This window comes from Vigna radiata, unplaced genomic scaffold, assembly GCF_000741045.1.
Source record: "Vigna radiata var. radiata cultivar VC1973A unplaced genomic scaffold, Vradiata_ver6 scaffold_294, whole genome shotgun sequence".
NCBI lineage: Eukaryota > Viridiplantae > Streptophyta > Magnoliopsida > Fabales > Fabaceae > Vigna > Vigna radiata.
Window position 1 is genome coordinate 114,388 of NW_014543419.1, and position 14,328 is coordinate 128,715.

A 14,328-nucleotide genomic window follows, 5' to 3' on the forward strand; every position below is an offset into this window, starting at 1 on the left:
ATTTAAAAAAAAAACTAATTCCAATTTTTATCAAAAGTTAAGGGATCAAAAATATATTTAATCCAAACAATAACAATATGTTAATGATGTAACTAATTCCAAATACTTAATAGCAAAAATTGATCAAAGATTAATGATTTTCTTTATATTTTTATGCATATTAATTTAAGAATCTAACTAAAAGATTTCGAAAAAAAATAAATAATCAGATTCTTATTACCTTACTATAATTTTTTTCATATAAAAGATAATCTAACTAAATTTATTGATTTCTTGTTGATTTTTTCACATATTATTCAAAATCTTTTCTTGACGTAGGATTTTAGCTAGATATCGTCGAAATTTTAAAAGACTTCAATACAATTTGTGAAAAATAAAAAATAAAAGTGTACAGCTAATAATAAGTAGTATGAAAATGATTTTTTTTTCTTATCTTAAAAAGTATATAAAAACATGTTAAAACATTATATAAAGAAGATTTTTACAAATTTGAATAATTTATTTAATCGTTTATTATTTGTAGAAAACAATTTATACTTTATACTGATAAATTTATATAATTATTTTTTCCATATTTGAATAATTTATTTTGTCGTTTATTATTGTAGAAAACAATTTATACTTTATAATGATAAATTTATATAATTATTTTTTGTAATATTGAAATAAATGGTTAAATTTGTGATTTTAAATAAATATAAAATTTATTTAAAATCATAAATTCATTATATTTATGAAATTTAGAAATTATATAAATGTGAAATTTAGATTTATATATCAATTGTGATTATACGATGAATTTATGATTTTTAAATTATAATGTATTATTCTATTATTTTGTATATCTAAAATATACATATATCAAATCATTTTGTAATACATACAATTCATGATAAGTAAATATTTGGTGGTTGAAAAGTAGAATAAATTAATTAAGAGAATACAAAGCACAAATTTCAATTTCCTCTTAACTGAACAAGATTTGGTCACAGATCACAGAATCAACAAACCAAAGACTTTAGGAAAGTAACTTAATAATATTAAATTTTATTTTTTTAATCCTTTATTTTATTTATTGTTGCCTGCCTAGATATTTAATTTTCAAAATTTAAAACAAAAGAGCAATGAGGTCTTGTAAAATTTGTTCGATGCCAACAAAAATAATAAAATTAATATCAAATTTTTTAAATAGAATAAATTTATTCCTTTAATCAACAAAATATACTTCAAAATTCTACACCGAAACTAATCAAATATTTGCAAAAGAAAAAAGAAAAAGATAAAGAAAATCGAAATAATAATGTAACTTTACCGTTTCCGGATACTTCTGAATCTTTCACTAATATTTGTGGGTCCCACTTTTTCAACTATTATCTGTTTGGATGCAACTTGCTTTACGTTCGTTCAGTGTACGCACCCGAATGAGAATAGGATTCTCTTATCTTTCTACCCAAACGAACCTCTTCTTTTCCCACCTCGACGAGAATCCCGTAATCACCGCCACGTGTACACTCTCGAAATCTCAGCCGTCCAAAAACTAGTGGCCCTCACACACTTGCACCGCCTCTCACACGGTGTTATATATATGCGTAAGCCCTTCACGTTCTTCATTCATAGTATTCTTGTGAAGGTTTGTTCCTCAAGTTTCTCGAACCGTCTTCTCTCTTTCCTCAAGGTTTGTTTCCGTCTCATCTTTGATGTTGTTTCTTTGTCTTTACTTTGGTTGTGATTTCTGTTTAATGTTTTTGACTGTGTCAAACGGGGTTTTGTGTGGTTTCTCAGACATGTTGCTTGATGAATAATGTTATAATAGGTTGTTGTGTTTTAGTTTATCGAATCATAGACGTTTTACACGCAACTTCCTAGGTTTTTCAAGGTTCGGTGCATGTCGATCGTGATTGCTGTTTGATATATATGTTATGTGGTTAACTTTGTTAATCTTATGCTATAATCCAATTAACCTGGCGTTTGATTTTATGTAAGATCTGTGTTGTTGTTTTTGTTGGTGATTTTACCATCTAAGAAGTTCTGATGACGAATTGCATGTGTGGTTAGGTTTTTGCTTTCATGATCTTTATCTCAGATTTTTTTTTGATAGATCTCATTCAGATGAGAACTGTTGTATTGTGAAATTGGGTTGGGTGGACTTACTGTTTGGTGGTGTTTATGCAGAAGCAATCTGTGTTTGGGTGTTTGAAGTTTGTATAAAGAAAAGTACATGGTTGAGTTGGAAATCCAAGTTCCCACCCCATTTGACCCATTTGCTGAGGCTAGAGAATCGGATGCTCCAGGAGCGAAGGAGTATGTGCACATTCGGATCCAGCAGAGGAATGGAAAGAAGAGTCTGACCACAGTGCAGGGGCTGAAGAAGGAGTTTAGCTACGAGAAGATTCTCAAAGACCTCAAGAAAGAGTTTTGCTGCAACGGCAATGTGGTGCAGGACAAGGAACTTGGCAAGATAATTCAGCTCCAAGGTGATCAGCGCAAGAACGTCTCACACTTCTTGGTCCAGGCAGGCCTTGTCAAAAAGGACCAGATCAAGATTCATGGTTTTTGATTGTTCTTGTTTTCTGCTGTATTGTACTGCTTTTCTTGGTGGGGTTCTTTGTTTTGATTGTTTTGAGGTTTGAAGTTTGAAGTTTGATTTGTTTCTTTTGTTGGATGAGTGGTGTTTGAATAAGTTTGGTTTGGTTGGGTTGGCTTTTCCAATTGTGATGATTGGATCTCATGGATGGTGTTGGTGAACTTGAATGTAAGATAAGCAGATTAAATTCAATAAAACTGATGCTTTTGTTTTCAGAAGATGGTTGAGTCTGCAGTTTATACTCTGTTTATGTATGTTTGGGCTGATTTAGCTACTTCTTCATTCAATTCAATGACTCAATTTTGGAACTGTAAAGCTAAAAATAAGATATTATTCGAACATAAAAGGCAGTCTCTAATATAGAGAAATAGTAACGAATGGAAGATGAAAATTGGCACATAAAAGTTCCTTAACACAATAGATTTTGAGATAAGTCTTGTAAAGAAAGGAATTAAGGAAGTTAATTTTTTGTTAGAATAATATTTTCACTTAAAATATTTCCTTAAATGACATGGCCCCTTCTCATAGGTCTTTTGACTTTGAATTTTAAACACTCATTCGAGGAATTAATTTTTTCAAAGCATGTTATTTTGTGCACACAGGTCGGTGTGATCCCAGGTCTAGTCAATTTTCTTTTTTTTCTTTTTTTTTTTTATCTTCTAATCAAAGATAAGGTGTTTATATTTTAATGAGAAGTTCCTATATAACTTAGAAAATATTGCTACATAGATAATATGTACTTCACACGTGTTTAACGTTGAATTGTTTTTAATTATTTTAATTGATTTATTTCAGGTTAAAAGTTCGTTTTTCTATAAGTAAAATTTATTTGAAGTTTTCCTTAAACTAGATCAGAAAATAAGTAAAACTAAATTACCGACTTTATCTAATAATATGTAGGAACAATTTCTTATCAAGCAATGTTCCAAATCAAGTAAAAAAAAAAATTGTATGGCTTTTGTTTCGGTGTTGATCTTTCTTCTCTGTTTTTTCTTAGTCGTTTTAATTTTGTTTAGAACATAATTTTTCCATGGTAGTGTACTTATAAGAAATATTCCAATATTAAAGTCAAATATCTTACTATTTAGGATAGTTCAATATCTATATTGTATATTTATATTTAATATCACTATTAAATATATTAATTGGTTATTAATGTCTTTTATCTTTCTTGATTGGTATTTATCTGATTATCATCAGTTGTCTGAGTTTTGAATTTTTTTTAGCCATTTGGTCACGAGGTATAGTACATTAATCCTAAGCCCCGAGTAGCTGTTTGTAGGTGTGAAGGGGTTTAATTATGTCAGACGAATTTAAATTAACGGAAAAGATTGGTTATCAAAGGTTTTGATGACAAGACTTTTGCTACTCGGTTTTGGACGAGAGTGAGAGTTTATGAAGAATGTTCTCCACCATTCTGTTTAGGATGAGAGTAGAATCTCATCCTGGTTTAGGATAAGAGTGAGTTCGTATAGAACTTCACCGCTCGGTTTAGGACGAGAGTGAGTCCGTATAGAATCTCACCGCTCGGTTTAGAACGAGAGTGAGTCCGTATAGAATCTCACCGCTCGGTTTAGGATGAGAGTGAGTCCGTATAGAATCTTACCGCTCGGTTTAGAACGAGAATGAGTTTATATAGAATCTTACCGTTCAGTTTAGGACGAGAGTTCAGATGATTTCCCTGGGTTTTGTAATATGGCATCATATCTAATGATTGAATGAAAGTTGTTCGGCTTTATTCATACTAAAATTGTATCTTCTTGTACAAAATATTTTCTCACAAAAAGTATGCATTAAAAGCATGAATATTCAATATTAATATTTTATTTTTATAATAAGATGGCATTAGAACTTGATAAAGTTGAACGTTGGTGTGAACCTTCCTCTCATTATATTTTGATTCACAAATATATACGTTAAATAAAATATTCAATATATTATTTTTATAATGAAATGACATTAGAATTTGATAAAGTTGAATGGTGGTATGAACTTTCCCTCTCATGACATTTTGATTCATAAATATATACGTTAAATAAAATATTCAATATTTTATTTATATAATGAGATGACATTAGAACCTGACAACAAGGGTGAAAGCTGGACTTCTGCAGATGATATTTTCTCACAAAAATTTGAGTTAAATAAAATAAAAATTATAATTATAATAAAAAGTATTAGGATCTAACAAGGTTAAAGGTATGACTGCTGAAAGTTCTCAAAACAAAAGACATGCATTTAGAAATTATTATAAATGTTTTTGCTCTCGTTGCAAACCTGATATTGATCTGAAGTAACAATTTCTAGACTGAGCGCTTGCCTTGGTTCCTTGCGGTTTTAATGGAATGCTGCTCGGTCCCACGGTGGGCGCCGAAATGTTTCGGTGAGATTGGTCTGAGGGTCGGTTGACCTTCCTTCTCTACTCTCTCTTGGTCGTTTTAATCTTTTCTAAGAACACAATCCTCCGATGGGTGGTGGATCTGTAAAAGATACTCGGACGCTTAAGTCAGATATGTTGTATAAAGAGGTCAGTCATCCTTCTTTGCTTTGTTCTCTTTTGATCTTCAATCCTTCCTGAGAATATCATCCACTCTAATGGGTTATTGATGTATAGAAGACACTCCGTCGCTCAAGAAATAAAGACATCTTTATTATAATAGAAGAGGAAGATTATACCTAGACATCAATTGTATATTTATAGGGCCTATGACAGGCAAGCTCGATTAACTATTGGTGCAATATATTTTTAGACATCAAACCCAATAATCAATACCATATATTTTATAAAGAGTAAGAGAATCTGACCTATTAATTAGTGTAGTATATTTTTAGACAAAATCAATAACGAATACAGTATATCTTGTAAAGAGTAAGGGGATCTGACTTATTAATATATGTTAATTGTCCATAAATGACAATTAATTCCTATCAGTATACTTCATATAGTAATATTTTAATTAAATTTAATATTGTAAAATATAAATTAATGTTAATTTTAATTAAATTTAATAAAATAAAAATTAAGTTTTTATTTTTATTTTTTGCGGGTAGCGGATATTTGCGGGTATGGATATATAATACCCACACTCGACCCGTTTATAAGTGGATATTAAAATACCCGCTATCCGTAAGTTTTGGGTAGTAAATATCCGCGAATATCAACTATTCGTCGTGAATTTTATTCGCGGATATCCGCGGACACAGATTTTCTTGCCATCACTAGTCAAACTTTTATATAACTAAAAGTAAAGAAGAAAAATTATCTTTCAACTAGTTGTAATTGTATGATGACTCGAGTTTTCCCACGAATTACAACTTATTTTGGTAATATCCTTATTGAGATAGCTTTACCAAAATAATCTTTGAATAATTTTTAAAATTAAGTTTAGAACATAGTTTAAAATTTAATTTGACTAGTTTAAGAAATTATACCTATTTAAGATCAAAATATATTAAATTTTTAAAAAAAAAATAATTTCAATTTTACGTTGAAACTTATAGATTAAGATTATATATAACTCTTAAATAGATACCTTGTTTTTATATATTATAAATGTGAATATATACAAATACTAAAGACAAATTATAAAAAGAAAGTATTTAATTACAAATTAAGAATGTTGATTACTTATAATATTGTATAATGTTTAAAATTGTGGTTATTTGAGGACTGAAAGAGTAAAACATAATGTCTAAATAATTTCAATATGAAGGTTTCAAACCAAAACTCATAAAAATAAAAATGAAGATTGATAAGAGATTGATATAGTAATACTTTGGATTATTGTTAAAATAATACTTTGAAATAGTAAAAAGAATATTAGTCAAATTACCTTTTATAACCTCTAATAGCTAAATTTTAATTTGGTTCATGACTTTTTATCAAAGCTAGTTCTCTCGAACTTCAATGTCCATTATTTACATATTTGAAGTGCAGAATAACAAAGATTTCTTTTCTATAATAAAATAAATTCTCATTCAAGAACAATGTCTACAATGAAAATCTCAATTTCTTGTTAGATTGTAAATATTCTTGTTTTTTTTCAAATCTATCAAATTTTCAATTAATGAATTAACTAAAGAAAGACTTGATAACTCTTTTTTTTCAATGGTATGCTGTTTTTTTTTAAAAAAAAAATTTATATATTATTTTGATTGTTTTGAATTTAGTTAATTTTTTTTTAAACAATGAGTCAACATAGTATTTTTCATTAAATTGATGATTACAATTTTGCCACAGTGAAACATGTTCTTTTTTCAAGCACAACCTCACTTTCAAAAATGAGATGCAGCTGTCACTGCCAGAATCCAATCCTGTTAACTGTTATCAGATAATGACATAAACCACTCTCCTTGTAGCATGTAAACTTTTTCATGTACAAAAACTCGTATAATCTTATTGAGATATCAACTTTTCTATGTGAGTTTTATACTTTAGTGTCCAAAATAAATTCAGAGAGGACTCATAGAATCTCAGTGAAAATAAGAAAAAAGAAACCAAAAATGAAACAGGAGATTAACGGTCAATCAAACATTCTAAACAGAAGCTTTCCATGCCAAAGAGTAATACCAACTTTTGGAAGTACTTCTCAGTGGTATAAATAAACCTTTTAACCAAGAGGGGTCTTGGAAACCAGAACCTCAGACTGGTTAGATAGTGTGCTTTAGAATAGCTTGCCTTGTTGGTTTCCACTCTTCATCATTGCAGAGAATTCTTCATAGTTGATTCTACCATCCTGTGAAACCATAACATTTTAGTATTATCTATGGAACTAGAATACAAACTTATAGCAATTCAATACAAAATGAGCTTACATGATCTGTATCCACTTCAGAGATAATAGTATCAACTTCAGATATGATTTCCTTGATTGTGGCATCATCACCCATACCATATTCTTTCATGGCTGATTCCAGCTCATCTCTTGTAATATACCTGTAATGAAATCAAACGAAGACCAGAGAATAAGATATGTCATTGCTTCTGCATCTCTATCCAAGTTACATTCAGCGGTTAATGATTTGTAAACGTGGTTGCTTGACACTGTGTTGTTTACTATTAAAAACTCTAACAAGATGAATAGTTGACAAGCATGACATTGACAGTGAAGCATTGAACTCAATAGTTGAGAGGTTTGTATGGATGGCATAATGCAAAATCAAAAAAGAAATTGGTGGGAAAGACTTGGTTGGACAAGAAATCATGATAATGAAGAACTTACCCACTGTTGTCTTTATCAAAATATTGGAAGGCCTTGAAGAGTTGGTCATCCCTTTCTAACTTGTGTCTATGCATAGTAGCAGTGATGAATTCTATGTAGTCAATTGAGCCATTACCATCTACGTCAGCCTACAATTTTGAGCCAAGAAATATAAGTTTGAAAATCCTTAAAGAAAATATACAAAGATGACAAAAGAACAGCTTACAGCATCCATAAGCTGTTTCACTTCAGCCTCTGTAAGCTTTGAGCCAAGTCTTTGCAATCCCGCCTTTAGTTCTTCATAGGTGATTGTACCACTCTTGTCAGTGTCCATGTTTGTAAACATTGCCTTCAAACCTTGGATCTCTTCTGCAGACATGTTCTCAGCAATGACCTAAATAATATTTGAAGTCCAGTGAATTTTTTTGAAATAGAAAACCAACAGTCATACATATTGGTCTAGTTCATAGTCACAAGTACACTAACGTGAAAATTTTCATATCTCAATGTTGTAACTATTATTTAACAGACATCTTTAAAAAGCTATGGTTTAAAATTAACCTTTGATAACTTTTAACAATCCATAGACATGGAGGCACCTAGTATGCTATCAAGAAATAAAGTATTAAAGAGTTCTTTGGTCTCTCTTGATGTAGATTGTGGATGGCATACCTTGAGGGCAAGTTTCTTTAGTTTATTCATTGCTCTGAATTGCTTCATTCTGGAAAGGACTGCACTGTCTATTGGCTTGTCTGGAGCATTTCCATCTTTAATCCATGGGTGGTCTAACCATTCATACAATATATAAATCAGTTACAAGAGAGAACAAAATACATTAATAAAGAAAAAAATTCACATGGATGCTAAATCTATGTGATCAGTCTGCAGCAGTTGTAGTGTGAAGCAGGATTACAACAGATTAGTGTTCTCCATTTCTCAAAAGTATATTTTTTCTTTATCAAACACAAATATCCAATAAATAAATAATTGAAAATGCTGCTAGATAACAGGATTTAGACATTTGGGATGCTGAGAATACAGTTTTCATGTAATGTAATATATATCTTATCTGACTAATCTTAAGTCTTAATGACTAATGTTCACTTGCAGTGTATGTGTAAACGAAAATAACTTTTGAATTATATTATAAGATTTTAAGTGACTAGTTTTTTCATGCATTACAAATTAGCTATAATTATTTGAACATACTACAATAGCTCATACACCCTCTAATAATTTCTCTTTTTAATCTTACACTAGTGTACCAAGTGATAAGGAAGATACTATCAGAAGTTCAGGACAAAGTTTAATAAAGTATTAACAGCATTAAGGAGAAAACACAAGAAAAGTACCATACCAAGAACTTGAGCAGAGGTAATACGTTTCTTTGGATCCTGTATAAGCATCTTACGAACCAGATCCTTGGCACTGTTTGAAATGTTTGGCCATGGTTGACTTTCAAAATCAATGTGACCTTCCAGTATGGCATCAAATATTCCCTTCTCAGACTCTACAGAACATATTTCATAAAATAAATTAGACTTGTCTAACAAGTAAATTGGAAAGTCAAACATGAAAGAAACGCATGTTTTAAACTTTTGATTATTGTAAATAACAAATTATTAGGCTAAAAAATATTCTTAGTATTTTCATCGTAATTAGGAAGAAATATCTTCATAATCTTCCATTCACATTAGCATATTTTTATTTGTTTTTAAAAAGTTTTGATTATTACAAATAGAAATAATGAGAATGTAATTGGTGTGATTGTAATCAATAGAACATTTCTTTATTTCCTTGCATAGTTTAAGTTGGCATAAGAGTCATTTTGAGTCTCCTAGTTAAGTCTGTATCGTAGTCAAGTTCGTTGATGTTGTTATGCTACCAACTATCGGTGCATATTGGATCATCCACAAATATCATCTAATGCTATGTTTAAGATGTTCCTTCCTTGGCATGAGGAGTGTATAGGATATCTCACATTAACTAAAGATAAAATCAAATTATAGTATAATTGGATACAAACCTTATCTTATAAGTCAATTTTATGAGATTGAGTTAGACTTAAAATTTCATTTTCTTAAGATGAAACAGAGCTCCCGATCTTTGGGGCCTCTTTATTTCCTTACAGAGTTTAAGTTGGCCTTTTGAGTCTCCTAGTTAAGTTCATATCCTAGTCAAATTCGTTGATGTTGTTATGCTACCAACTATCACACGCATATTCGATCACCCATAATATTATCTAATACTATGTTTAAGATGTTCCTTCCTTGGCATGAGCGAGTGTAAAAGATATCTCACATTGACTAAAGATTAAGAAACATTATAGTATAAATGAGTACAAACCATATCATACAAGATGAGATAAACTTTCAATATTGTTGGTCTATGTAGATGACATGATTATTGTAAGAGATGATACAAAAGAGAAATTGGCTTTAAAGAAAAAATTGATGGCTTAATTTGAAGTATATTTCCATGGAATAGAGGTTGCTTATAAAAAAAAGGGATTTTCACCACCCAAAGAAAATATGTACTTTATCTCCTTAAAGAAATAGGTAAGCTGGGATGTAAAATAATAGAATTGGAAGCAAAGAGTTCTATCTTATAGAAAAAATCTAGTATCAGATATTGGTAGGAATACTTATTTGTTTATCACACACTAGACTAGACATTATTTGGCCCTACACACTATGCTGGTTTTATTATTGAGAGTAAATTTACATTTGGATATTATATGTTTCTTAGAGAAAGTCTAATGGATGGAGAAGCAAAAAATAAGATAGAATATCTCATTTTGGTGCAGAAGCTGAATTTCGAAACTCATGCTCAAAGTTTGTAAAGTGAAGATCATACTTGGTCTTAAAATAAAGGTTGACATCCCTATGCAATTGTCTTGTGATATGATAACAAGTCAACCATGAGCATTTTCATTATCCAGTCAAACATGATAGAACTAAAACTATTGAAATATACAAGCACTTCATCACCAATAATCTTGATAGGCGTATAGTAGTTACAACTCATGTCCCTACAAGATTTCAGATGGTAGAAATTTTCACTAAAGAGCATCCTCAAGGCAAATTCCAAGATTTTGTAGGTAAATTGAGAATAATTGATATTCATTTACCAACTTGAAGAAGAGTGTTATAAACAGTATATTATTGGAACAAAAAATAGTCTCAGTATCTCTATAATAATTAGGAAAAATTATCTTCAAAATCTTTCTATTCATTTCAACATAATTTTATTTTATTGTTCAAAGGTTTTGATTATTATAAATAGAAATGATGAAAATGCAATTGGTGTGATAGTATGAAAAAAGTAATTCATAATCAGTTTTACATAGAAAGTTAATAAGTAGATAATTCTATATGAAAATCAAAGTATCAACTTACCAGCCCAAAATGGAGGGACTCCACTAAGTAAGATATATAATATGACTCCTGCACTCCATATATCTATTTCTTTCCCACATCTGCGCCGCAGAACTTCAGGAGCAACATAGTAAGCACTGCCAACTATATCCCGATATACCTTTCCTGGAAAGAATTTGTCAGAGAAATTTAAGTACACATTTCAAGAGGAAGATAATCTTGATTTTATTTAATTTTGATAAATCATCTGTGAATGATAATAAGTAGTTTCCAAAGATATTAGACTGCATATGATGTGAATGATGCCATTACAAAATGATTAATGAATGACAGCGTGCATGTGTAAATTTACCAACAATCAATAACTTCCTAAAATTTGCAGCATCATATTGATGATTAAATGAAGTTTTAATTTAACATTTTAACAGTACTCAGTGTTCAAACATGTGTGATGTGTGGAGTAAATGGAAATGCTAGACTGATGATGGAACAAGTCAGCTCATAGCATTTTAAGGATGAATAATTAGGATGAACAATGTAAGTGATTTTCTGTCTACTAAACATTACATTCCATTACACCATCTTTGAAGGCTAGCTGATGCGATTACAACAAGCAAAGAGTCGCAGAGTTTTCAGAAATATAAATACAGTGAAATCTGGAATGAAAAATCTGAGTATCCTTGTGAATTTTAGGTATAGCCAAAGCATAATCAAAGACCAAACAAGATATCAGAGACTCCACAAAAGGCACATTGATGAAATGTTATAAACTATATGCATGTTTGCATACAGATGGAGAAAAAGAACAATGACACTAATATTTGGTTAAATTAAATAATGGAAGTTAATTACAACCTACATATTTTAATAAAATTGTGCTGTAAAGAAAGTTTATGGTTCTCAAACTTTCTAACCCAGGTTTTGACAAAATAGGGCGACCATTAACAAGGACAATAAAGGTTCCTTGTAGTAAAGATACCCACCTACCCTACCCACCCTTTAAGGATGAGAAATAATTATTAGTTGTATGCAAAACACTAGAATCAATACAGATAAATTTCTAATTTGAAAATTTCATGCAGTTGCAAAATCATTTCCACAAAAGCATAATGAAAAGGTAAACTTTGAGATAGAAAGTTTAATTTTTTAACCAAAACTTAGAAGCTTATTCATTAATATTAAAATCATAAAAAAAAAACTAACATATTATCTTATGAAGACTCCATCTATTGGTTAAACAGGATATCCGAGGAATTAGAATTAATGACTACTGAATGAATCAAACTTTACCTTCTTCAATGAAAACGGATAAACCAAAATCTGTTGCCTTGAGTAGTGCATTTTCATCCCTACTAGATAACAAGAAATTCTCTGGCTTCAGATCCCTATGCATCACACCCATGAAATGGCAGATATGAACTACATTTACAATTTGTCTGCATATTGAAGCAGCAGCCCTCTCACTGTAATGCCCCTTGGCGATAATCCTATCAAAAAGCTCCCCACCAGCACACAGCTCCATCACAACATGAACTGATTGCCTATCCTCATAAGCCCCTTTGAACTCAACAATGTTGGGTTGCCCACTCATATGCTGCATAATCTGAATCTCCCTCTTTATATCCTCCTTATCAGATTTACTAACAAGTTTCCTCTTAGAAATAGACTTGCAGGCATACTGAATCCCAGTTGAATTCTCAGTGCAAAGATATGTCACCCCAAATTGCCCTCTACCCAATTCCTTTCCAAGTGTGTAGAACTGCTTCACATCTTCAAATTGCTTCCCTAGAATTGTGTCTTGCTTAACACTAGCCACAGGTTTAGGACTGGGGGCAGGACCAGAAGGCTTCCATGGCATCTGAGGCACTGTCTGAGCAGTGGATGCAGTATGCTTTTCCTGTATATGATATGGTTGATTTGCAGGTACTCTTGATTGGTTGACCAAAGGTTCGTGAGTCTTCTGGGTGTGCACACCACCTGTAGCAGCATGTCTGTAACCATTTCGTTCTGGTTCTGAATCTTTAGTTAAGCAACAACCCATGTCTCCAGTTTCTCAAATCCAAGTATTGTGACGAAAGCAACAAGAAACAAAAATTGAATATTTTTTGACTTTTATCAGACAATCACCGCTGATTCAGACTGATTCAGTCAAAACATCAAACAAGTTGAACCCAGATGAGAATTCAAGGAAACTACACCATCTTAAACCTTGGATCAGAAACCTGTTAGTAAATCATTCTGAAAATTAACAAGAAAAACTACTAAAATCCTTGTCAGGAACAAAATTAAAAACCTCTCACATGAGGATTGTGGAAGAACATATGATATATGCAGAGTATGTAAAAAGAGAGATAGAGGAGAAGTTTGATATCTTTGATGAAGAAATGTACACGGAATTATAAAAGTGGAGCCTTGAAAGAGGGTGAAAGAGAAAGAATGTATAAAAAAATTGGGATAAATGCTAGTTGTACCTAAGGTGGAGTTCACATTGTTTATATGCAAGGATGAACGTGGAACTTTAATTTTGGTAAATAAAACATAAAAATAAAGTGAATGATGAGGATTGAGTGATACCTGCTATGGAGAAACTTTATGGGAAAGTAATAAATAATCTAGAAAAGAATTAATGAAGAAAAGTTTCTAAGAAAAATTAGTAGAAATAAAAAAACAAAAAGGGTTTAATTGGTCAACTGTTTCATATGTTTTTAGTGAAAAAGTTGAAAGCTTTGGTTTCATAAGAAGCCACCATTGCCAGAGAGATGAAGAAGCTTCCTTGGTAGCTGCAAATGACTGAATAAAGGGTGCACCTCATTCAGATCATCTCAACAGCTACAGAGGAATATGATTCTATTTTTCTATAATTATTTTTAATTTTATATTGAAAGTAAAAAATTAATTGCATTTTTTAATTTAAATACGTTTTTAACACTTAATAATATCCAACTTTGTATTAAAATCTTTATCCTATTTGAACCTGATAAATTAATATCAATTTTTGTAAATATGCTTCTATGTCTTGGAATTGAAAAACATTTATTACAAACTAAGAAAAATTAGAGATGGTTCACATTATTCTCCTGACTCATCCATTCATTTAATGAATAAAATAATTAGAAAAATGAAAAAAAAAAGAAGATTTTTGAGATCATGTGTGAATTTTCATTAA

General features: G+C 30.6%; 2 protein-coding genes across 2 annotated transcripts; one reads left to right on the forward strand and one right to left on the reverse strand.

Moving 5' to 3' along the window:
• Positions 1–1,519: 1,519 nt before the first annotated feature.
• Positions 1,520–2,802, forward strand: LOC106754351 (protein translation factor SUI1 homolog 2). The gene is made up of 2 exons (XM_014636363.2): positions 1,520–1,675; positions 2,173–2,802. The coding sequence occupies exon 2, from the start codon at positions 2,219–2,221 to the stop codon at positions 2,555–2,557; it is 339 nt and encodes a 112-aa protein (XP_014491849.1). The 5' UTR covers positions 1,520–1,675; positions 2,173–2,218; the 3' UTR covers positions 2,558–2,802.
• Positions 2,803–6,975: 4,173 nt separating this feature from the next.
• LOC106754356 (calcium-dependent protein kinase 2) lies at positions 6,976–13,912 on the reverse strand. The gene is made up of 8 exons (XM_022777922.1): positions 12,453–13,912; positions 11,184–11,327; positions 9,143–9,295; positions 8,458–8,570; positions 8,012–8,179; positions 7,807–7,934; positions 7,400–7,520; positions 6,976–7,320 (listed from the first exon to the last, which is right to left on the reverse strand). Exons 1-8 carry the CDS (start codon positions 13,201–13,203, stop codon positions 7,249–7,251), a joined length of 1,650 nt encoding a protein of 549 aa, XP_022633643.1. The 5' UTR covers positions 13,204–13,912; the 3' UTR covers positions 6,976–7,248.
• Between the last annotated feature and the right edge of the window lie 416 nt (positions 13,913–14,328).

What these genes read in the sequence shown, in the direction of transcription:
- LOC106754351 (XM_014636363.2), top strand. Translation starts at nt 2,219, where the DNA reads ATGGTTGAGTTGGAAATCCAAGTTCCCACCCCATTTGACCCATTTGCT.
- LOC106754356 (XM_022777922.1), bottom strand. Translation starts at nt 13,203, where the DNA reads ATGGGTTGTTGCTTAACTAAAGATTCAGAACCAGAACGAAATGGTTAC. An exon ending in TGAAACAGCTTATGGATGCT is followed by an intron (nt 7,935 to 8,011) that starts GTAAGCTGTTCT and finishes TCAAAATTGTAG; the next exon opens with GCTGACGTAGATGGTAATGG. An exon ending in CTGAAGTGGATACAGATCAT is followed by an intron (nt 7,321 to 7,399) that starts GTAAGCTCATTT and finishes ATGGTTTCACAG; the next exon opens with GATGGTAGAATCAACTATGA.